This window comes from Eutrigla gurnardus (genome assembly GCF_963514095.1).
Source record: "Eutrigla gurnardus genome assembly, chromosome: 10".
In the NCBI taxonomy this organism is placed as follows: Eukaryota; Metazoa; Chordata; class Actinopteri; order Perciformes; family Triglidae; genus Eutrigla; species Eutrigla gurnardus.
Window position 1 is genome coordinate 26861477 of NC_139924.1, and position 21954 is coordinate 26883430.

At 42.3% G+C, this 21954-nt stretch overlaps 4 protein-coding genes across 4 annotated transcripts; all 4 read right to left on the bottom strand.

Moving 5' to 3' along the window:
• Positions 1–218: 218 nt before the first annotated feature.
• dynll2a (dynein, light chain, LC8-type 2a) lies at positions 219–2667 on the bottom strand. The gene is made up of 2 exons (XM_084018689.1): positions 2482–2667; positions 219–1877 (listed from the first exon to the last, which is right to left on the bottom strand). Exons 1-2 carry the CDS (start codon positions 2611–2613, stop codon positions 1740–1742), a joined length of 270 nt encoding a protein of 89 aa, XP_083874815.1. The 5' UTR covers positions 2614–2667; the 3' UTR covers positions 219–1739.
• Positions 2668–3788: 1121 nt separating this feature from the next.
• Positions 3789–10003, bottom strand: srsf1a (serine and arginine rich splicing factor 1a). The gene is made up of 5 exons (XM_084019417.1): positions 9671–10003; positions 8987–9165; positions 5618–5790; positions 4644–5438; positions 3789–4196 (listed from the first exon to the last, which is right to left on the bottom strand). The coding sequence occupies exons 1-4, from the start codon at positions 9856–9858 to the stop codon at positions 5241–5243; spliced, it is 738 nt and encodes a 245-aa protein (XP_083875543.1). The 5' UTR covers positions 9859–10003; the 3' UTR covers positions 3789–4196; positions 4644–5240.
• Positions 10004–11215: 1212 nt separating this feature from the next.
• LOC311019428 (fructose-bisphosphate aldolase C-like) lies at positions 11216–15044 on the bottom strand. Its single transcript, XM_084018844.1, has 9 exons — positions 14940–15044; positions 14015–14147; positions 13721–13932; positions 12917–12971; positions 12680–12840; positions 12513–12596; positions 12215–12389; positions 11926–12125; positions 11216–11846 (listed from the first exon to the last, which is right to left on the bottom strand). Exons 2-9 carry the CDS (start codon positions 14124–14126, stop codon positions 11754–11756), a joined length of 1092 nt encoding a protein of 363 aa, XP_083874970.1. The 5' UTR covers positions 14127–14147; positions 14940–15044; the 3' UTR covers positions 11216–11753.
• A 2141-nt stretch (positions 15045–17185) lies between these two features.
• Positions 17186–21940, bottom strand: LOC311019791 (ribosomal protein S6 kinase-related protein-like). The gene is made up of 12 exons (XM_084019367.1): positions 21838–21940; positions 20838–21053; positions 20686–20769; positions 19800–19868; positions 19514–19583; positions 19004–19111; positions 18871–18911; positions 18731–18758; positions 18528–18617; positions 18255–18343; positions 17828–17938; positions 17186–17755 (listed from the first exon to the last, which is right to left on the bottom strand). Exons 1-12 carry the CDS (start codon positions 21901–21903, stop codon positions 17492–17494), a joined length of 1236 nt encoding a protein of 411 aa, XP_083875493.1. The 5' UTR covers positions 21904–21940; the 3' UTR covers positions 17186–17491.
• Between the last annotated feature and the right edge of the window lie 14 nt (positions 21941–21954).

Below are 21954 nucleotides of genomic sequence, written 5' to 3' on the forward strand. Positions count from 1 at the left end.
ATAACCAAACTTTTCGTTTAAATATTAATTACAGTTAGCAGCCGGTTAGCTTAGCATAAATACTGAAAACAGGTAGCCTGTGCCTGCAAAAAGGTAAAAATGTGCCTTAGCTAACCATTTCATGCTAACAAGCTTAGCATCAAACGTCTTTAGAAATCTTCCAGTTTTGTAGATTTATTTCGACAATATTTTTCAGCAAGAAAAAAAAGACCACAATGTAATAAGTCAACAATTAATTTTTATTTGATCGAGTTTATATGATTTTGGTTCTTTAGCAACCTACTGGATAAGTCGAATGAAGTGCAATTGTACTCAAGCCGGTTACAGTTGAGAGCAATGACAGGCACACGTTTTGTGCAACTTTGACAGCATTGTAACGGCTCCTACACACATAATATATACACACACACATATATACATATATGTATATATATATATATATGTATATACACACACACAGCAAAAACACATGCCAGAGTAAAACAATTCTAAATCTGTTTACATTGACAATCGCTAGGAAGACTTCCCTTGACGTCAATCCACGCTAACGTTTGAGAGATGGACATTTTCAACCACTGTTGGATTATGGGATGGAGCAACTGAAAACCACTGTCTTTTAAACGCACAGCGAGAAAAACCCTGCGCCGTTATCCAAACGCCGCCAGACAACATCGTCCGATCTACCCTCTCCGAGAATCCAAACATCGGCCCCTTTCCAAGCTAATTATGCAAAACCCGCCTCCTTGCCGTAGCTTTAAGAAGAACTCCTCCTGCATGTCTGGCCAAAACACTGGCGATGCAAAAAAAACAACAAAAAAAATAAAAATGTTTGGGGGGTAAACTGCGACGTCAAAGTATCACGAGCCACACATGACGACACGACCATCTGAAAACACGGGGTGTTATTTTAAATCTAAATCACCTTCCTAAAGCTGCTCAGACCAATATCTACATACTCAAAAAGTTAAATCAATTATTTAGCTTCAAGGTGAGCTTTTTGTCTGTGAAAAGAAAGAAATGTGGTTATTGTAGCCTTCGTACATGCAGAAACACATGATTACACACTGAAATCTATAGGTGAGTCGGGAGGTTTTAGGGAACCAAGACTGTTATTACTGAGATGACAGACTCCTTATTTGCTTCCCCCTCACAGTGAAAACTAAAAATCCCTGGAAATGTGAATCTGAAATCCGTTGGTTTTTACTTTAAATTCAAGAAGTTTGTTGATATTTGCATCTACGGCGATTCAACACCTTTTTAAATCAATGAAAAATGTTTTTATTAACTGAGCTTTGTTCAAACCAAAAGGAAGGCCGGGACGTTAAGTCATCGCGCCCCGATGATCGAAACGATTTTTCCTGTCTACGACGACAGATTGTCACAACGGGGGTGAATTGTGGAGGAAAGCGGATGCACCACTACATTCTACAGCTTTCCTTTTCTTTACAATCAAAGGGCCACGTTGAAATACAACCTAGAACTTAACAGCATCAACAAAAAAAAACTACTTCAGTTGCATTCGAATCGGCAACCGATGGAGAAAAGTAAACTTACTGTAACATACATATTAAATAAGTGTATAGTCCATGCAAATGTTTGCGCACGGCCGGGTTTTGCATCGTTATGGTATGTCATTATTAGTGTATGGGAGACATCAGCCACCAGTGCATTTTTCCGATTTTTAAAGGTTTCAGGGGAGTTTAAAAAAAAAAAACTCCTCGACACCCGTCAGGAACGTCTCAGCCAGACTTGAAGAGCAGGATGGCCACCTGGCCCAGGTAGAAGTAGATGAAATGCTTCGTCTCGTGGGTGACGTAGCTGCCGAAGTTCCTCCCCACGATGCAGTGCCAGGTGGGGTTGTACTTCTTGTCAAACTCCTGAAAGAGATCCAAGGAAAGTAGATCAGTTAGAATCCAATCTACTGATGGCTGGAGCTACCACTCAGGTAATGACTGCTTTTATTTGTGAATTATTTGGCATATGAGAAATTAATTGTGATGATAATAATAATTATTAATTTGGTAAATTATTAGGTCAATAAATACATGTGAGAATTGTTATTTATAGGAGCTGATTAAAAAAATAAACAGAGGATTCAAAAGGTCTCCTGCGGTTACGAGTCAAATTAATGATATTGGGGTCATTTGCGGATTAAAATAAAATGTACGTGTCAAATATGGACTAAAGGTTCGTGTGCATTTTTAAGTAATAGTTTGTAAAACGTCATTGCGTTGAGTGGAGAACGGACATGGAGGTGGGTTGGGTATCATGTTGTTAATATTCATTTTCAGGGTCAGGTTCGGGTCACTGATTCAGTGATTCATCTCTACAATGAAACAAAAATAGATGTGATCATTTAAAAAAAAAGGGGGTGGGTGGGCTGAATGAATGTACAGATGATGTATGCATACAGGAAGGATCCGGACCCGTCTCACCCGAACCAGTCTCACCCGGAACCGGTCTCACCCGGACCCGTCTCACCTTCTTGATGTAGGCTGCGATGTCCTTCTCGATGTTGTACTTCTCCATGGCCTGCGTGGCACAGTCCACGGCGTCCTGCTGCATGTCCTCGGACATGTCCGCGTTCTTGATCACAGCTTTCCTGTCAGTCATGGCTGAGGATGAAGAGGAGGAAGAGGAGGAGGATGCCTGAGGAAGAAAAAATAAAAAGAGACACTGCACTGAAAATTAACACCACACGTGGTGATGATGATGATGATGAAGATGCGTTAGGCCATCTCTCTCTCTCTCAAACACACACACACACACATCAATCATACGCAGATTGGCCGTTTTGGTCGCGTGCACTGATTCGTCATCGTAACTTACGCTTGTTATCGGAACTGCACGATGACTTGACTGTTGCACAGATAAGCCGTGAAACTTGATACATGTGGAGTTACATTACTTGGCAAAATCACTTTGCGATTAAAATAAATAAATCAATAATAAATAATAAATAAATAAAAAGCAGCTTCTGCATCCGGAGACCAAAAAGTATCCAAAAAATGTATCCAATTACTTCCGTACTCGAGCAAAAAAATAAATAAAAATAAATGGAGCTAGCACAATGCACACGTCGAACCAGTCGGTAGACATTAAAGCATACAGGAAAAATAACATAATAATTTGCAAAGACATACGAGCACATCTGCAACTCACCTTTTTTTCTCCTTTGAGCCGAATGAAAACACTTGTTTTCCCCAGAAATAAAACGGTTTCGTCACCCAGCGAGGCGTCGGTGTGTGAGTGTGTGAGTGTGTGTGTGAGAGTGTGTGTTGGGGGCGGAGGTTCAGATGATGCTGCGGCTAATTGCTTTTTAAAGATTTACACAATAAGCATGTAGGCTGCTGGCGTCTCTCTCTCTCCTGCGCTCGCACCCCCCCCAACCCCCCCCCTCCTCCCGCCCCCTTTGCTGCGTGTCGCGCGCTCCCATTGGCTGAGCCGCGGCCGCCCCGCGCGCGTTGCAAGCGTTTTTCTCCAGCTCCTGTCTGCCGGCATCTTATTTCATCCCACAATGCATCATTCACACAGTGTGCGCACACATCAGCACCCGACCGTGGGCTAAAAAGGAAACGAGACCTTGGCTGAGATACCGGATCTTTGAATACTGGACACAGATAGTGTTGCTTTTATATTTATATATATATATATATATACACATGAATCATCTTCTTGCACCTTTAAAAATATAGAATTTATTCTTAGATAAAATAAAAAGAGCTGTCTGATTATTATATGAAGGATGAAAGACATGATGCAAATAAAAACACACTGAAGTCTTTTTGTTTTGACGTTTTTATTGAAAATGCTAAGAGAAAAAAAGCAAGATTAAGCAGAAATAAAAACATACAAACTACTCCCACTTAAAACCCCCACCCAACCTCCTTCATACCAGGCATCTACGACTCCATCCTTTGATCCAACTTCCTGGTCCTCAGTTTCGTTTTCTTGTAAAATAAAGCCATTACCACTGAAAAACTTTGGGGGGGCCTAATAGGGAAAAAAAGAAGAAAAAAAACAAAAACAAAAAGTTGCTCTGGAATTCCGTTAATTAGTTCCGAAATCAACCTCATTTGAATCCTGGAAATCTGATCCCGTTCCGAGCATCCATCCTTGCCTATCCCTTCCCTAAATCGATCCACTCATCCAGCTCCAAGGATTGGGATCCACTGAGCCACTCCTCCAATCAAAACCTTGAAATACCAGGAAGAAAATCAGAGGCAGACTGTTAGAATAAAATGTCAAGATGTTTGGGCCTATTTTTTTTTTTTTTTTTCCATTTTTGAGCACTCATGTCAGATCAAGAAAAAAAAAGAAAAGAAAAAACACGCCACTAGAGCACAAAAACTATCGCTCCCTGAAGTTAAAACATTTTAACCAATGAGGACATTTTAAAAGTTAAAAGTGGGATTCTGTTTCAACAAAGATTTTTTTTTTTTTTTTTTACATTTGACAGCAATGTTACACTTACATCACAACACTTGATCTAGGACTGCTTATTCTGCCACAAGCCAGAGTAGCAAGTTAAAAATCGTTATATATATATAACAAAGTACAGCACTATGGCTTTATTAATTAAATATGACATGCATGATATGACAACCTATCAAAACGTTCAATTTATGGAATATGAAGCGTACCATTGCCTCGACCTGATTGCTCCTCAATGTCCTATCCTGACCATACAAATGAAATGTGCTCCACAATGGTTTTATTCCAAATCACTTTAATCCTTCTCTTCAGATGTCTAAAGAAAGACACAAGGGTAAAATACAGTTAAGTATCGGGCTCCTCGTTCCAAACAGACCACCCCAACAAATCCAATGAGAGAAGCTATGGTGCGTTTTAAAAAGAAAAGGACATTTTAAAAAATTGGAAGAAAAAGACCTCGATTTTCAATATTTGCAAAAACGTTGAGTGCAACAACTCAACGTTTTTGAAGTTCAACACAGCACAATTCCTAATGTTGCAAAAGTAGAGACAGAAAGAGAGAGGAAAAAAGCGAGTGTGAGAAGGGAGGGGGGGAGACAAAAGGACAAAGCAGCTGAGAGAGGGAGGGGTGAAAAGAGGAGGAAGCGGGGGTCACATCTACATACCGAGATCATCCACAAGGACATCGGGGACATGAAATGCAAAAGAAAAAAAATGAAACTCTGACATCCGGAGAAACTCATAGGGAGGTTAAAACAAAGAGGGTGTACATTAAAAAGGGCAAACACATCGGTTGGTAGAAAGTTTTAAGAACGGGAGCGAGAGCGGCTGTGACGAGGCGAGTAGCGGGGCGATCCTCGGCCACGACCACGGGAATTGCTGCGGCTGCGGCTGGCGCTGCGACTGCGGCTCCTGCTCCGGCTGCCACGGCTGCGGGAGCGTGATCTTCCGTAACTCGGGCTGCGGGGACCGTCTAATTTCACACGAATGTAAGCAGTCTCTCCCTGGCGGACACAAGAGAACTTGACATTGAAAAGGCAACATCCCTTCCTATGGTGGAAATGCCATAGATGGAAATGAGGGGGGGCCAGGTGTGCTTGCAGCGCGTCATCCCCGCCCGTACTCACCCGGACACTGCAAAGAAACACTATCCATGACAACGAAATCAAATCAGTACACATACCTCGTGCGAGCGGAATTTGGTGTTGTCCAGCTTTCGAACGGCATAGGTCATGTCCTCTTTGCGCACAAACTCTACAACTCCGGTTCCGTCTCTGAAGACGTCGGCGTAGCAGACGTCGCCGGCTTCACGCATGTGGTCCTTCAGGTCCTGCCAGCTGCCGCTCTGAGGGAGCCCTGGAAACAGTGAACCACAGGTGTGTTTGCTGTGAACTAAAACAAAACGTGTCAGAACCACGGAAACGATTCACCGAAGAGAAGCCGCAGGACGAGTGATGTGGTTGCAAGAATCATTTTAATGTGGTTTAACACACAGTTTAACACTCAGCTTTACTATAAACGCATTAAGTAATGAAATGCAACAAAGTTCGCTGGGGATGGGACGATAAGAGTTTTATCGCAGATCAGGATTTATATATATATTAGGGCTGTCAAAGTTAACGCGTTAATAACGCGTTAACGCAACATCCTCTTAACGGCGTTAATTTTTTTAACGCGCGATTAACGCTCGGTATTTAAAAAAAAAAAACGCGCATTGTATGATTTATGGCCGTCGGTGGCACCTGTAGTCTTGATCCAGAGGGAAGGTGCCTGTCGGTGTTTCCCCGCGTCCCATTCATTGTCTATGTGAAAAGCTGTGCAATGCATTCTGGTAGCGTCGCGGCGAATGTCGAGAGACGGCGCGCGAGTTGGCCGCTCCTCATTTGCCTAAAGTATAAGTCGAATCTACTTTATGCTAATCAGAGGCGCCGGGCTCGACTCGCCGCCTCGGGAACGCTCGCGAACGCTCGCAAAAAGTTGTTGTTTAAAGGAGAGCGCCTGTCAATCATCCTCTAGTGGCAGCCCACCAAGCGTGCAATACTGGGAAGCGGCACGTCCACACGCGTTTAAAATCGATTTGTGAACGGCAAATTCACCTTCAAAAGACTGCCGGATGGTTCAGTCGATAAGACCAAAGTCATCTGCGCGTACTGTGGGTATGAAATGAGCTACCATAGAAGCACGTCCAGTCTGAGATATCACTTGCAAGCCAATGCACTTATATCCTAACTGTACTTATCTCCTGTTACTATCTCCTGTGACATGTTCACTTTAATTGTTTGTGATATATTCTTATAACCCTGTTTTGATCCCATGTTTTGGTAAGGGGATATTTGAAGTGTTAAATAAACATTTTCATAAATCAAGTATATTTGCCCTTATGTTGTTAAAAGTATTAAGAATATGAAAAAAATACATTAAGGTACATTTAGAAGAAGAAAAAAAATGTGCCAAAAATGCGATTAATTTGCGATTAATCGCGAGTTAACTATGGACAAAATGCGATTAATCGCGATTAACAAAAATCAATCTTTTGACAGCCCTAATATATATTATATATATATATATATATATATTTAAAAAAAAAATATATATATATATATATATATATATATATATATATATAAAAAAAAAATATATATATATATATATACACACATACACATATATCCTGCATTATCGTAAAAATCGATTTACAAACGGGAAGTAAAATGCAATAAAAAATCAATGTTGCCACTTTAAAAAAAAAAAAATGCATGCAGAGGTACCGTTAGGATTAATTTATTCTAAACGCTGGCTGTTACACATCACGCTGTATAAAATCACAACTGCTGCAGTATTTTGCCAGTTAAAAAAAAAAAGCTGGTGTAATGAGAGGTTGGTGTATAAAAAGAGTGAGAGACAACGAGTGGAATATGTTGCCTGCTGTATCTGTAGCAGACACTAAAACAGTTGCTCAACTCATGCTACCGTCTCATCTTTTCATTTTCATATTTAATAAAATTACCACGTCTGACATCGTTGAATCTCCTACGCCGTATCTCTATTCTGTGTTTTATTTATTGACTCCTATTATTTTGCCTTTATGTCTCTACTTGCTGCATGTTCAGTGACCAAATGGTGTATAAATAAACGGGTTAAAACTCACAAATTGAGCTACATCACGACGCGTTAAAAGACAAGTTTGAAGAGCAAATGTGTGAATTTCTGCCCCAATCACACATTTTGAACGTGCCAGAATTAGGGATGGAATATAGGAAATATACAAAAAACAGTCACAATAAAATGATGGTGTTGATCTTCCATTATCGGGATGATCGAAAACATCGCCATAAGTGACTTGAAAAAGCTGTCTGGCTCACTATCATGGTGGAGAAATAAAATAGAGCCTGATCTAAAACACATCTGATACAAAAATAAATAGTTTATCCATTTATGCAGCGATACCTTATGATTTATGATCATAATACTATACTAATATATTATAAGCACCAATACTTTAATACCTAATACTCTATTAAACCAGTTATAAGCAGTAGTGTGACCCGTGAAGGTGGAGAGGGCTGAACGTGTAGCTGGTATAAATCAAGTTTCCCTTGATATTAAAATGTGTCGCACACATTAGATATTCTGTTTTATGGCTGTTTCACATGTTTTCAGGGATACTCAGAAGTTGCTGTGACAACATCTGCCTCAAACAACTGTATTTATTCAAGTTATTTATTCTTGCCAATAACTGAAGCTGATAATGTCATAATCTACCTTTGTTCCGATACGCATCATAATAAGCACAATGAAACCGCTTGCTCAGTTATTTAGCCAAGCAGGACTGTGTTGCAGCTAATAATAAACAAACGCCTCTCCTGCCAATTTCAACAATGATGTGTTGTTCACAATGCAGCAATATGAGGATAACAACCAAAAGGTGTGTGTGTGTGTATGTGGTACTAGTTTGCACATTCTGCAGAACTGATAAGGGACGGGAGGATATTGCAGATCCTGATAATAAATAAGCATATTTTGATGATAACATCCTGACTTGTAATTATTTTTGGCCAGTGTATCGGGACATGATTTTGTCGTATCATCTCAAGTCTCGTACCTATGTTCCTGCTTAGCTGAAATGTGCAGATAAATGACATGATAGCGTGATATCAATCAGTGCATGTGCAAAAAACCTAGACTATAATCTGATGCATTTCTATAACGGTATCTCGGTCTGAAAGCATCTGCATCAAGATACTATCAAAAAGCCATAATTTTGGTGCGATAACACGGATTATCTATTTAAATAAATAGCAAAGCAACAACATCACAACTCTCTGCATCAACTACCCATCAAATGGACAGTATATGCACCAAACTAATAGACCTGCAGTGTTGCATGATCCACATTTAACCGGTTTTACTGTTAACACACTTAACTGGAGGTCAACTTTGTGCAAAGTTTGTTGTGATGCAACCCGTCACCCATGCAACCGGTCACCCATGCAACCTGTCACCCATGCGGGGGTCCACACAGTCCAAAACACGGACATGAAGAAACACTTACCCGACACGATGACCCTGTACTCGGAGCGTCTGGACGGGGGTCCGTATCTGCCCCGGGGAGCTCCACCGATCCCACCGAACCCGCCTCTCGAGCCCCGGCCGCTCCGCGGGAACTCCACGCGCAGCCTGTAGCCGTCATAGTCGTAGCCGTCACGCCCATAGACGGCGTCGTCGGCGTCCCTGTTGACGGACAGTGCGGTTTAAACATTAACAGACATCCAGCGGGGTTAAACGCACGCAAGGGACGGACGGACGGACGTGGGGGTCAGCCAGGGGGCTAACATTAGCCTGATCCGGTTTACGGTCGCTAATCCGCCCGTGCAGCCAGCCATGCGCGCAACTAGCCATTGTACGTTAAGTTGTGCAAAGAAACCCATTCAAAACAAATAAAATAACAATGCAATAAATGTCACATGGTGCAACATTATTAGTGCATTAAATAAACGAACTGTCCAGAAACAATGCAAAGTGTTATAGTAAAAAGGACATCATGCAAACACAAATACACTATTTTAGGTGCAAACAAGTAAATGTCAGACGTGAAATGAAAACAAAAACCCAAAAACAACAACAACAAAAAAACGTTTTGAAAAATGAGACCAAGATACAGTACGTCCAGGAAGTAGTCCGAGCCCGCGTTAGCACACGCGTTTGGCTTTAGCCTCACAAACCGTTAGCTACTCACCTGGGGTCCTCGAATTCAATGAAGGCGAAGGGCGGCCCCCCTCTCCGGTTCTTCAGGTCGATGTCCCGGATGGTCCCGTATTTGTAGAACACGTCCTCCACGTCCTTCGTGCGAATGTCGGGGGGCAGGTTCCCCACGTAAATCCGGCAGTCGTTGTTTCCAGCGGGGCCTCGCACAACACCCGACATGGCGGCTACGCTGCTAGCTCCTTTAGCTCCCCAGCTAACTAACGGTTTGTTTATGGCGGACGATTGTTAACGGTCGGCTGGAGCCACAACGCCGCAGACGAGACTCCGGGTCCGCTTTGCGGGAGGGGGGGGGGGGGCGAGCAGAGGGGGGGGTGAGGGAGGGGGGGAGAGAAAGCGGTGCGAGGCGCCTTCTTCTTCCGCTGCGACCCTTTTTTTTTAGAGGGCAGACAGACAGATAGACAGACAGACAGACAGACAGGCTCGTAGCGGGGTGCCCACCACTACTCCACTGTTTTCCTTCAGGAACCGCGCGCGCGCGCTCCTTTTTACAGAGTAGACACGCGCTCCGTTCGCACACACCGGAACCGCTGCAGCCCGGCGCGGGTACACATCCGCCTTACGAAATAGTCCGCCAAAAATGACCAGGTGATAGCCACAGTCATTTTTCTTTGGTTGTTACATAATAACATGTGACTAATATAATGCTAGTCCGCTTAAATTATTTGTTTTATTTATTTGTTTTATTTTTTAGAATAATTAATGTGTTTATTGATAGGGAAGGTGCACGTTAATTAAGATTGTAAATTAATCAAAATACTATTTTCCATATGTGGTCACTGGCCAGATCATCTTATTGCTTGGTTTGAACAATATCAATATTGTTGCAAAGTTACAGCTCTAAAATAATTGGTAAAACTGGCTATAATATCACAGGTGAAGCAGAGAAGGATGACATTAACACTTGAAAATGTCATTCTGGAAGGAAAAGTGAAAGTGAAGCCAAGGCTGTTGCATTAAACTGCCATTCTCTCTGCTGGCCATCAGGGGGCGACTCCTCTATGGTTGTATAGAAGTCTATGAGAAAATGGTCCTACTTCTCTCTGCTGGCCATCAGGGGGCGACTCTTCTATGGTTGTATAGAAGCCTATGAGAAAATGGTCCTACTTCTCTCTGCTGGCCACCGGGGGGCGACTCCTCTCTGGTTGTATAGAAGTCTATGAGAAAATGGTCCTACTTCTCTCTGCTGGCCACCAGGGGGCGACTCCTCTCTGGTTGTATAGAAGCCTATGAGAAAATGGTCCTACTTCTCTCTTGATGTATTATCTCAGTAAACATTGTAAACATGAGTTTATGGTCTCAATCTCTAGTTTAATACAATAGCTTGCATATAGGATCACAATATTTGAATTACGCAATCTACTAAATATGTTGTTTGTAGTCAAAGCGACAGCCAGGCGTTTCCCAACATGCCCTGGGTTTTGCCTTCGGTCTCTAGTTTACACTACATGTAGATTTAAGTATTTGGTTTATAGTCCCGCCGGCATTAAGACATCACATTAAAACAAAACTGCACACACCAGAATGAACCTGCACACTCATTTATTGCTTGAATGCTTACATTTGAATGAGACTATATGTTTATCAGACAAGGAGAGAATACTATTCAGAATCACATTGTGTTGTAAGTTATTTGAGCTTTCTACCGAGGCACTGCAGAGACAAATCAGCTTGAAGCTAATTCTGGTGCAATATGTCACACACACAAGCATACTTCCACATAGTAGGGCGGGAAATTATATGTCGGAAATTCAAATGAATTGTTCTGCAGCCAAAGATGAATTTACTTACAGCAAACGGCTTGTTAGTATTTGTGATATTAAGTAGTAAAAGCACAATTTTAAAGCTTTAGTTAGATCCATAACAAAAAAAAACATCCCTCATTGAACACATGCATCAGAAATATCGGAGCCCACGTTCTGATTGTCCTCATTCGTCACGGCAGGAGAGCACGCCGTCACTTGATTTCATGTAACAAAACTGAAACAACCTAATTATCTTTGCTCCTTGTCATAGTAATGGGAGGATGCTAATCGACAGGTGACTTCTCAGACGGCTCAGTATGCGTGACAGGAGCCGTAGCTGCGCTGGCCGCCGTCGCCGTAGTTTTCACCGCCGGTGTACTTCCCCAGACACGCCTGGCTGTTGGCCTGTGGACACACGTCGTCAAAGCAGGCGAACAAACATTAAAAGACGATTCATTTGCAGGAAAGTAAGAGGTGGACGTACCTCGGCTCTCTTGATGAACTGCTCCGTGGCCCCTTTCTCGTTCTCCTTGTGGCCCCTCCAGGCCCGGAGTGCAGACGCCTGCAGGGCTCGGCCGAAGGAGAAGGTGAGGATCCAGGGTTTGGGCAGAGGGCAGTTGTTGATGGCGTTGAGGTGGACGGAGGCCTCTTCTTCACTCTGACCCCCCGAGAGGAAAGCCACTCCTGCGGTGAACCAACAGAAAATATATTTTATTTCATTTTGATGCTTCAAAAACCTTTGTAAAATTCCTCTCCAGGCTGGTTGGGGTTACCTGTCACTGCCGGGGGGACAGTGCGGCGCAGGGCGGTGACGGTTGCCATAGCAACCTCCTCCGGGCTGTACTTGGTGGAGCAGCTGTGTCCGGGGGTGACCATGTTGGGTTTGAGGAGGGAGCCTTCCAGGTAGACGTGGTGGTCCGACATGGCCTTGTACACGGCAGCCAGGACCTGATTCACCAAAGAGACAGATGTTTGCATCGTCTCCTGGAGTAGCAGCACATGCAGCATGCAGCATGCAGCATGCAGCATGCAGCATGTAGCATGCAGCATGTAAGAAGAAAGGTACCCCACCTTCTCAGTGATATACTGGCTGCGTTTCAGGTCGTGATCTCCATCGGGCAAAATCTCCGGCTCGATGACGGGCACGATGCCGTGCTGGCCGAGGAAAGAAAGAAACATCAGCAAACCAAAACACGACGCGTCACAATCACGAACAAGTACATCAGCGTGGTTCTGACCTGCTGGCAGATGCTGGAGTAGCGTGCCAGAACGTTGGCGTTTTCTGCGATGGCCAGTTTGGACGGATTGGCATCGCCGACTTTGAGCACACAGCGCCACTTGGCGAAGACGGCGCCGTCCTTTTTGTACTGCGCACATCGCTCTGACAACCCGTCCAGACCTGCGGAGGAGCAGCGAGCTTTAAATCAGCGAGTGGAGGTCGTTGTGATGTCATGTGATGTCATCGGTATACTGACCCTGGGTGGTGGTTTCTCCGTAAGTTCCTGCCAGGGGGACGACGCCTTTGTCGACCTGAGGAAGAAGGAACAGAGAAGTGAACATGACACAATATTTTGAAGTAAAATGTAACTGAAATATATATGACTTAATGTGTATAAGTATAAACAAAGTAAGGAAGATTAATTTCACTGACATGAACCATGTTTAATTTAATTATTTAATCCAAATGTATAATACTTGAAAAAACAAATTAAGTTTATGTAGAAGTTTGCATTAATTTAATCGAATAGGATGAACTTATTTTATTTATTACGTCTGACTCAATATGACAGAAAGCATTGAATGCGTTAAATTTATATCATAAAAAAGTTTACATGTAATTGAAATGCTTAAAGTCAACGTTTTAGTATAATTATTTTATAAGTGTGTTAAATTCTCATCCGCAGAAAAAAACTAGAAATCAGTAAATTAAATAAAGAGAATAAAATGCATCAGATTTGATTAAATCAATTTCTACATTATGTGTTTATTCAAGTATTACACATAAAATCATGGGGAACTTTTACAAGAACACAATGTGTAAATTCAAGTATTATACATTGAATAAATAAATAAGAAACAAATTCAAGCACAGGTTTCAGAGATTCGGTTTCCTTCCTCTCGTACATAAGTGTAGCTTGTACTTAATTTGCATAAGTTATGCATATTTTAAATGTATATATTTCAGTTACATTTAACTTAAACATATTGTTTCATGCTGATGAGGACCAGAATGCACCAGAAGCCAGAGTGTTGATTGTTTTGGAGGTAAACTGCCGCACCTTGACTCCGACCATGATGCCCCGGTCCCGGATCATCCTGACGAAGGCCACGCCGTTGTCGGAGTGCTGGTACAGCGTCTCGTGGAAGAAGATGACGCCTCCGATGCAGCCGTTGATGCGATCGTCGGCGTTGAAGAGAATCTGCCGGAACAGTCGGCGGTTCTCCTCCGCGTTCTCCACCCCGATCTGGGCCAGCCGCTTCGCCATGCTGCCTGCAGTTACAGGTATTATCCACACGAGGCACTCTATTATCCACAACAATCACGACACGTATACAAAGCGGAGGCTACGGACCCACAGATTCGTCTGCAGCCAGGATGCCCTTCCCCGGAGAGACGATGCGTAGAGCCGTCTCATGCAGCTCCTTCTTCTGCGCCTCGGAGAGCGTCGGCGACTGGTGCGTCATCCCGAGATCGGCCTGCAGTCTCTGGGAGAAGATCGTATAATTCACGCACATTTACCGTCCATCAGCATTTTTCTTTTCTGGGTAACCTCTTTTTAAAAATGACAAACCACGGTGACTAAAGATCCTTCACAAAATCTCTAAATGGTGAGAAGAGTGAATTTCTGTTTAAATTTAAACATTCCTGACTGTTTCCGAGAAACTAACATTTGATGAATCTTTTTGTTTTTATGTTTGTGTTATTTAAAACATTCTAGTTAAGCATAGATTCATCAAATACATGCATTTAGGCATAATTAATAGAATGTCTCATTATTATTTCCTCTAATCAGTTAAACAGAATGTATGCTAGCCTTTCATCGTAGAAGTACAATTAGGGCTCCCTCATGTGGCCCAAATGTGTACTGCAGATATAAATATTATATCTGGTGACCCAAAGAAAATCTCCTGCGACCTGCTTGTTGGTTAGGTGGATGCTTTATGATTAATATATCCGAGGATTTCATCCGCCAAATACTAAAAGTATGAATATGAGGCGTCTTCGTCTGGTTTTGAGGTGAAATTCATACATTGGAGTAATATATAATACAAGAGACTGAAGACGTAGGAAACAGAAAGAAAGAAAGATTCAAAGACAAAGTGAAGATTTAGAGTTGCTGCAAGTAACGAGATTATATATGTGTTAAACATGAAGGCCACTTTAAATACTCCTCATTGATCCCGTTGCAGAGAAGGAGATGAGCATGTAACGTTATAAACTTAGGAGAAGATGAGCAGTCCAAGTTATAATAAGATAAGTAAGTTTAAAGTTCTTACCTGACAGAAGTCAAACTTGTGTCGTCCTCTGATGTGATGAACACTGACTGCAGCGTCTCCGGCAGATCTGGTTTGTATCCACCTCGAATACGTCACTCCTCGTGAGCCGACACCTCTGGGCGGGGCTTCTGCCCCCCCTCTCTGCCCCAGATATATTATATTCCTTTAATTAGTCCTGGAATTAATATCTGCCTGCCTCTTGTATCGTGCACCAACACATAATTATCCCTTATTACCATTTTTAATTCACAAAAATATTATTATTATTATTATTATTATTATTATTATTATTATTATTATTATTATCATTATTATTACTATTTTTGTTATTTTTAAATAATTTATCTTATTATTATTACTACCATCACCATTATTATTATTATTATTATTATTATTATTATTATTATTATTATTATTATTATTATTATATCATCATCATAGTAGTGTAGTGTACCTGTCTTTGTATCCTAATGTCGTGACACCACACAATTGTGTAGTTTGTAATTTGTTAATTTGCACCAAATAAACAAATAAATTGACTTTCTTTGGCGATGCAGTTGCTAATATGGACATTTTGTCTTAAGTTAAGTTTTACGTACTTTTTGTAACTATGTCAACTCACCTATGTTGGCTTATTGTAAAATAATGTATCTGACACACCCTTTTCCTCTATAGCAACCTAATTTAAGCGTTTGACCGTTCCCCACGGTGTGCTATTTTTAATATAATTAGAAAAACGTGCCCAGAGGAAGGTTTCCAGTCTCTCCTGATAATACCATCCTCATCCTCACCGGGGCTTTCAGTCTCAGAGCAATTCATGCACTCTTCTTCTCTCTCCGTGAGCTTTAAACTGTAAAGAAGGTGATGGACCAGCTTCGGAAATAGAAAAGGACTTCCAGGTTCCAGTCAGTGTCAGTGAACATGGCGATACGTCCCAAATTAAACCAAAAACAAGGTCAACGAAAGCATTTCCATTCTGAAGATGGAATTTTCTACTTTTCTCCCCCTTTATGTCATTTTTATTTTAAATATGTGATAACGTTTGTTTTAAAATTAAATAGTTATGAACATTTAATCTCATGATGTTGAATGCATCGCTGCAGAAGAAGCTACATTCAGGACGTTGCATGTTTTCTGTTATATAATATTCCCATTGGCTCGCCTGTATTTACAGGGGACTCCTCACTCCTCACCATTGTGGGTCAGTGTGCCTCAGAAACCAGATATGGGTCACTGGACTGCCTGCCAGCACACACAGGCATGGTGGACCTGTCTAAGACAAGGGCCTGAGAGGGAAGAGGATGTCAGGAGCTCCCTTTCAGGAAGACACAGATTTAAATTAGACACTTCAACAAGTACTAGCAATTAGACGCGGCTGCCTCCGCCGGGGCTCCGGCTTCTTTTTTTTACTCTGTTGCCTAATTAAAAACATCTAATGATGATACTTTATCTGGTCCTCAATTTTCTGTCCTATTAAGGTTGTCCTCGATGGGTTTCGTGAACGCTTCCTCTAAATAGGTCGAGCCAAAGTGAAAGTTGGCCATGATGTACCCGGGTTCAACAGACAGCTGATTTAGAATCAGATATTTTGGGAAGTTTTATGGCGTTCGGCATTGTGGCCGTCAAAGTTTTGCACTCAAATTATTTGTCTCTTGCCTTCAATTTCGATACATATTTTTCCCAAATATGGTCCCATAGTGGTACAAAAGGCGACTTCGCTGAGGAAGACCATGAGATTCAACTGAAAGCTCTGGAAAAAGGAATGTTCTTCAAGGCAGCTGTATTGACCCTTTAAATATGAATAAAGCAGCAAACGATTTGCTGTGTAAATATTTAGTGTAGTATTTTGTACCAGCAGAGACCATGTCCCTCTGTGTGTGTTGTTATCCGAACTTGTCCTTGCTTTGTTTACAGCCGCGCTGCTTTTAGTGCATGTTAGTGCACGTGAGCGTGCCCCATTGGCAAGTGCTTTGTCAGCACTTTCAGCATTGTTTGAACTGTTAGCGCCGTTAGCATCATCTGTGTTAGCATCATTCGCTGTTAGCATCGTTAGCTGTGAGCTGCCGCCATGTTGAGAGCTGTTGAGAATCAATCGACGTGCTCTCAATCTCATATGTTGCACTTTTTAAGTAAGTTTAAGGAAATATTGTAAGAATGTCGCAGCACAAGAGAAATTATAATACAATTATGTTTAATCAGAGTTTATTCAGTAAAAGAGGACGCATACTTATAGTATTTGTTAGCTTAACTTAATGAAGATGCACATAAATATCTCAACATTATTATAATGTATAATATAATATAAACACCCAGACTACTTTTGGAGAAAAGGTAATATTAGTGCATGTGAGATCAGGAAAATCATAACTCATTCCGGACCACAATAAAAATACAAAAGTTTAAATAAAAATGTCTAGGATGATGATTTCACAGAATGCCAATGATGTAAATAACCAACAAATAATGCTAAGAACATAAAATCCGGTGAATCCACAACGTTGCTTCATTACAAACGTAAAAGAAAGTCCGAGAGGTGAAACGTATTTCAGGCTCTACTCGGCTGCTCTGGACGGGCTCCGGTCCACGTCGGTCAGCTCCGTGGGAGAATAAAGGATTTCATCAAAGTCATCAAAGGAGTCCGACGGAAGGCCTCTCGTCGCTTTGGCCGCCCAACCGGGATGAGTCCTGAGCTGCAGGACGACGTCCACGGGCGCCTTCTGAAGGATGAGAGGGTCGAACGAGGCGCCACGAAAGAAGGTCTGCATCCTGAAACACTCGAGGTTACGAAGCCGGTTCACCGGACTCTTACACAGAAGCTGTAAAGGTAAAGACGACATGAGGTTTTCTCCAGACGGATCAAACTAAGAGAGGGAATCAGGTTTACAAACCTCAGAGAGCAGGATGACCAGAGCAGAGCTGGAGGTCTCGGGGAGGATGTAATGAAAAGCCGTGACCCTGTTCAACATGGTGCTGTGGTCCGGCTCTGCAGATACTGGGAACTGTACAAAGGGAAAACAGCTCAGACACTGAGGAGCTAATATAATAGAGCAGAGGTCCCCCAAGGCTTATTATAGGGACCCCCTATTATTGTATACAATTGTGTTCCTTCTTAAACCGGGTCAATAATAACATGAAGTGCAGCCTATAGAGCTAAAACAAACAGGAAGATTTATAGGTTGTATTCATGTTAAGGTGTATTTTTGGACATATTTGAATTCTTGGAAGAACAAAGTAACTTTGCAGACCCCCCTAGAGGTCCCGGACCCCCCTGTTGAAGATCTCTGATATAGAGAATATAATATAAAGGTCCCTCACCTCTCCTGTCAGCAGTGAAAACAACAGAACGCCCAAAGACCACCAGTCGGCGGCGTGGTTGTACGGACCGCCACGCAAAACTTCAGGAGCTTCAAACAGGAAATTACACAAATTAGACATTTAAAAAGGGTTATTGTGCAAAACCCCACAAAGACTGCATCGCAGGTGCATCACATTCATTACTGGGTCGGCTGACTCCGATGGGAGTGAAACACAGGTGTGGGATCTAATCAACCAGCAACAGAGGAGAGAAAATAACAGCAGAAACCTCACCCATGTACTGGATCGTCCCACATATCGTAAACGCTCGTCCTCCTCGATTCAGCCGCCGGGAGAGTCCAAAATCAGACAGGCGGAGGTGACCTGGATCAGTGGAAACACAAGCTGAGACTTGCTGTTTGTCCGTGTGCATGACACTAATAAAGTTAAATTCATGTTTTTTTTACAGGCCAGAAGTTAAAATATAGAAACATCACCTTTATCGCTTAAAAGAATGTTCTCCATCTGAAAAAAACAGTACAATTATTACAAAAAGTGGACAGATAGATGGATGTATGGATGGATAGACAGACAGACAGACAGACAGACAGACAGACAGACAGACAGACAATCATACCTTTATATCTCTATGTATGATCCCTAGGTTGTGCAGAAATCCTGAAAGAGTACACAACGTTAATACACAATAAGGTTCCATGTAGAGGTCAATGCGATGACCTCTCGGGGGTCAAAGTGCGATGAACACGAACCCAGAGCCCCGCCCAGTTCTGCAGCAAAGACCCGGACCTCGTCCTCCCCGAACCGGCCCTTCAGACACCAGCAGGTGTACAAGTCCCCGGTGCTGCAGTAGTCACACACTGGAGGAGGAGGACACACACACACACACACACACACACACACACACACACACACACACACACACACACACACACACGCACACACACACACACACACACACCTAATACATCTAATGAAAAGACATCTCAGTGGGAAAATATCAGAAATAATAATAAGAAATAATGAATGTTGCTCTGCAGGGAAAAAAGGAAGGATTGAAGCTTTTATTCCCAGATTGATATAAATGTGTGATCATGGTTGGAAAGTCGTGCAGCTTCTTTCATTAGACTGAGATTCAGTGTTCAGACATGCAGCTCAGTCCATAGAATAGAAGTACTTTATGTTTCTATGGGGTCAGATGGGGAGGAAGGGGGAGGAAGGGGGGAGTAGACGTGAGTTTTCCTTCATGCTTATCAACTCACTGATGAAGAGATGGTGCTGCGTCTGCCAGCAGTCCTGCAGCTTGTGGATAAATGGATGTTTGAGCTGCCGCTGCAATGCAACACACACACACACACACACACACACACACACACACACACACACACACACACACACACACACACATCAAATTGACCTGCTGATTATTTTCTAGATTTATCTATAAAAAAATCTAAGTCAATGAAATATCCAAAAGTCCTAAAACAAGCATCGAGAGCCCAAAGTAATCCTAGATGGTTTTATGAAACCAAAAGTAAAAAACGATACCTGAACGATCACTTCTTCCTTCGACTGATCCACGACTCCGCGCTTCAAGATCTCCGACTTCGGTAGAACCTGTGCAACAATGAAAATGATGATGCCTGTCAATCAGCAGGTAAGCCCCGCCCCCTAAAGCATCCCCTGCTTTCTGGTCTGGTGGACTCTAAATGGACCATAATGTACTAAATGAACATCATGCTGGATTGAAGAAGACTTGAAACTAGAGATTGAGACCATAAACTCATGTTTACAATGTTTACTGAGATAATACATCAAGAGAGAAGTAGGACCATTTTCTCATAGACTTCTATACAACCAGAGAGGAGTCGCCCCCTGGTGGCCAGCAGAGAGAAGTAGGACCATTTTCTCATAGACTTCTATACAACCAGAGAGGAGTCGCCCCCTGGTGGCCAGCAGAGAGAAGTAGGACCATTTTCTCATAGACTTCTATACAACCAGAGAGGAGTCGCCCCCTGGTGGCCAGCAGAGAGAAGTAGGACCATTTTCTCATAGACTTCTATACAACCAGAGAGGAGTCGCCCCCTGGTGGCCAGCAGAGAGAAGTAGGACCATTTTCTCATAGACTTCTATACAACCAGTGAGGAGTCGCCCCCTGGTGGCCAGCAGAGAGAAGTAGGACCATTTTCTCATAGACTTCTATACAACCAGAGAGGAGTCGCCCCCTGGTGGCCAGCAGGGAGAAGTAGGACCATTTTCTCATAGACTTCTATACAACCAGAGAGGAGTCGCCCCCTGGTGGCCAGCAGAGAGAGTGCAGCTTTAAGGCACTTCAGTGTTGGCTTCACTTTTCAGAACCGGAGGTTCTGTTTGACAGACAGAATTCTTTGGAGGAGAAGAAGTGAGGAGAGATGCTGTTATACTGATGACTAACCTTCACAGCGTACGTCTTCTCTTTGAAAATGTCCTTCACTTTGAGGATGGGTCCATACGAGCCTTTGGCTATGAAGCCGAGGACCTGCGAGCACAGAAGCACACTCGTCTCAGTGTTTCCATGACTTTACTTCCAGTCTCACGTCGTCTTACCTGGAAGTTATCTCGTCCAGGAAGTCTACGCGGTGGGAACTCGGGCAGGAAGGCCGAGACCAAAGCTGGAGGACTCCTGGTCTCCGTGTCCCCTGGAGGTCCTCCGTCAGGCCGAGAAAACACAGACGAGTGTCCGAGTCTGGGAGTGACGGAGACCCCGACATGTGATGATGGGAAGCCATGACTGAGTCGCCGCGGCGCCGCTGAGGCTTCTCTCTAGAAAATACAGTATGATGCCTATTAAAACCTGAAATCTACCTCAATCATATCAAATATTAAACTGTTACAGCATCAGACTCCAAAATATATTTACATATTAAACCACAATTAAAAGCTGTTTTAGGCCAACATTGTAGTAACTTATTGAAAATACAATAAAAAGTCATAGTCATATAATTTAATGCAGCCTATAATATATATAGTCCATGAAAATGCCCATTTGGTTGAATAAAATGTATTTTTTCTTTATATATAGAACATCAATGCTGAACTTTTACTTAAGATAAAATATTTTTACATTGCCACAGCTTTTACTCATGAGTATTTCTCACTATATCACTACTTATAGGGTTGATTTCATAGGATACATCCATGTTATATAAGAAAATATGATTTGTAATCATCAATTTACTCCATAATTATTATTTCTATCTACTTGACTGCAATTTTGTTCAAATATCTAATAACAAAAAAGACTTTACACACAGTGTCTTTATACTACAGCTGCATACTTTCATAAATAACGTGAAAATAGAACAAAACTATGTAGGATTTTGTTTTTAAACATTAAAAAAACAACTAAATAGACACATTTTCCGATGCTTATGAATCAGCTGCAGCCATTTAAATCAAAGCGAGCGTCTATTGACCCTCTAAGGAAGGTCAGTGATCACTTAACTGATCAATAGCTCTATTTTTGAATCATGTTCCTACATTGTTTGTTCTCTCAGCTCCAACACATCCTCAGCACCAGCGGTGGAAATGAAGAAATGTGACTCACCTTACTGGTTTTACTGGTGCTGCTGCCCATAAATAAAACCAGAAGAGAAGATGAGTGAAGCAGCATCGGGTCCGGGCTCCTCCTCACATGGTCTCTGCTGGTCCACGTGTCGGTGTT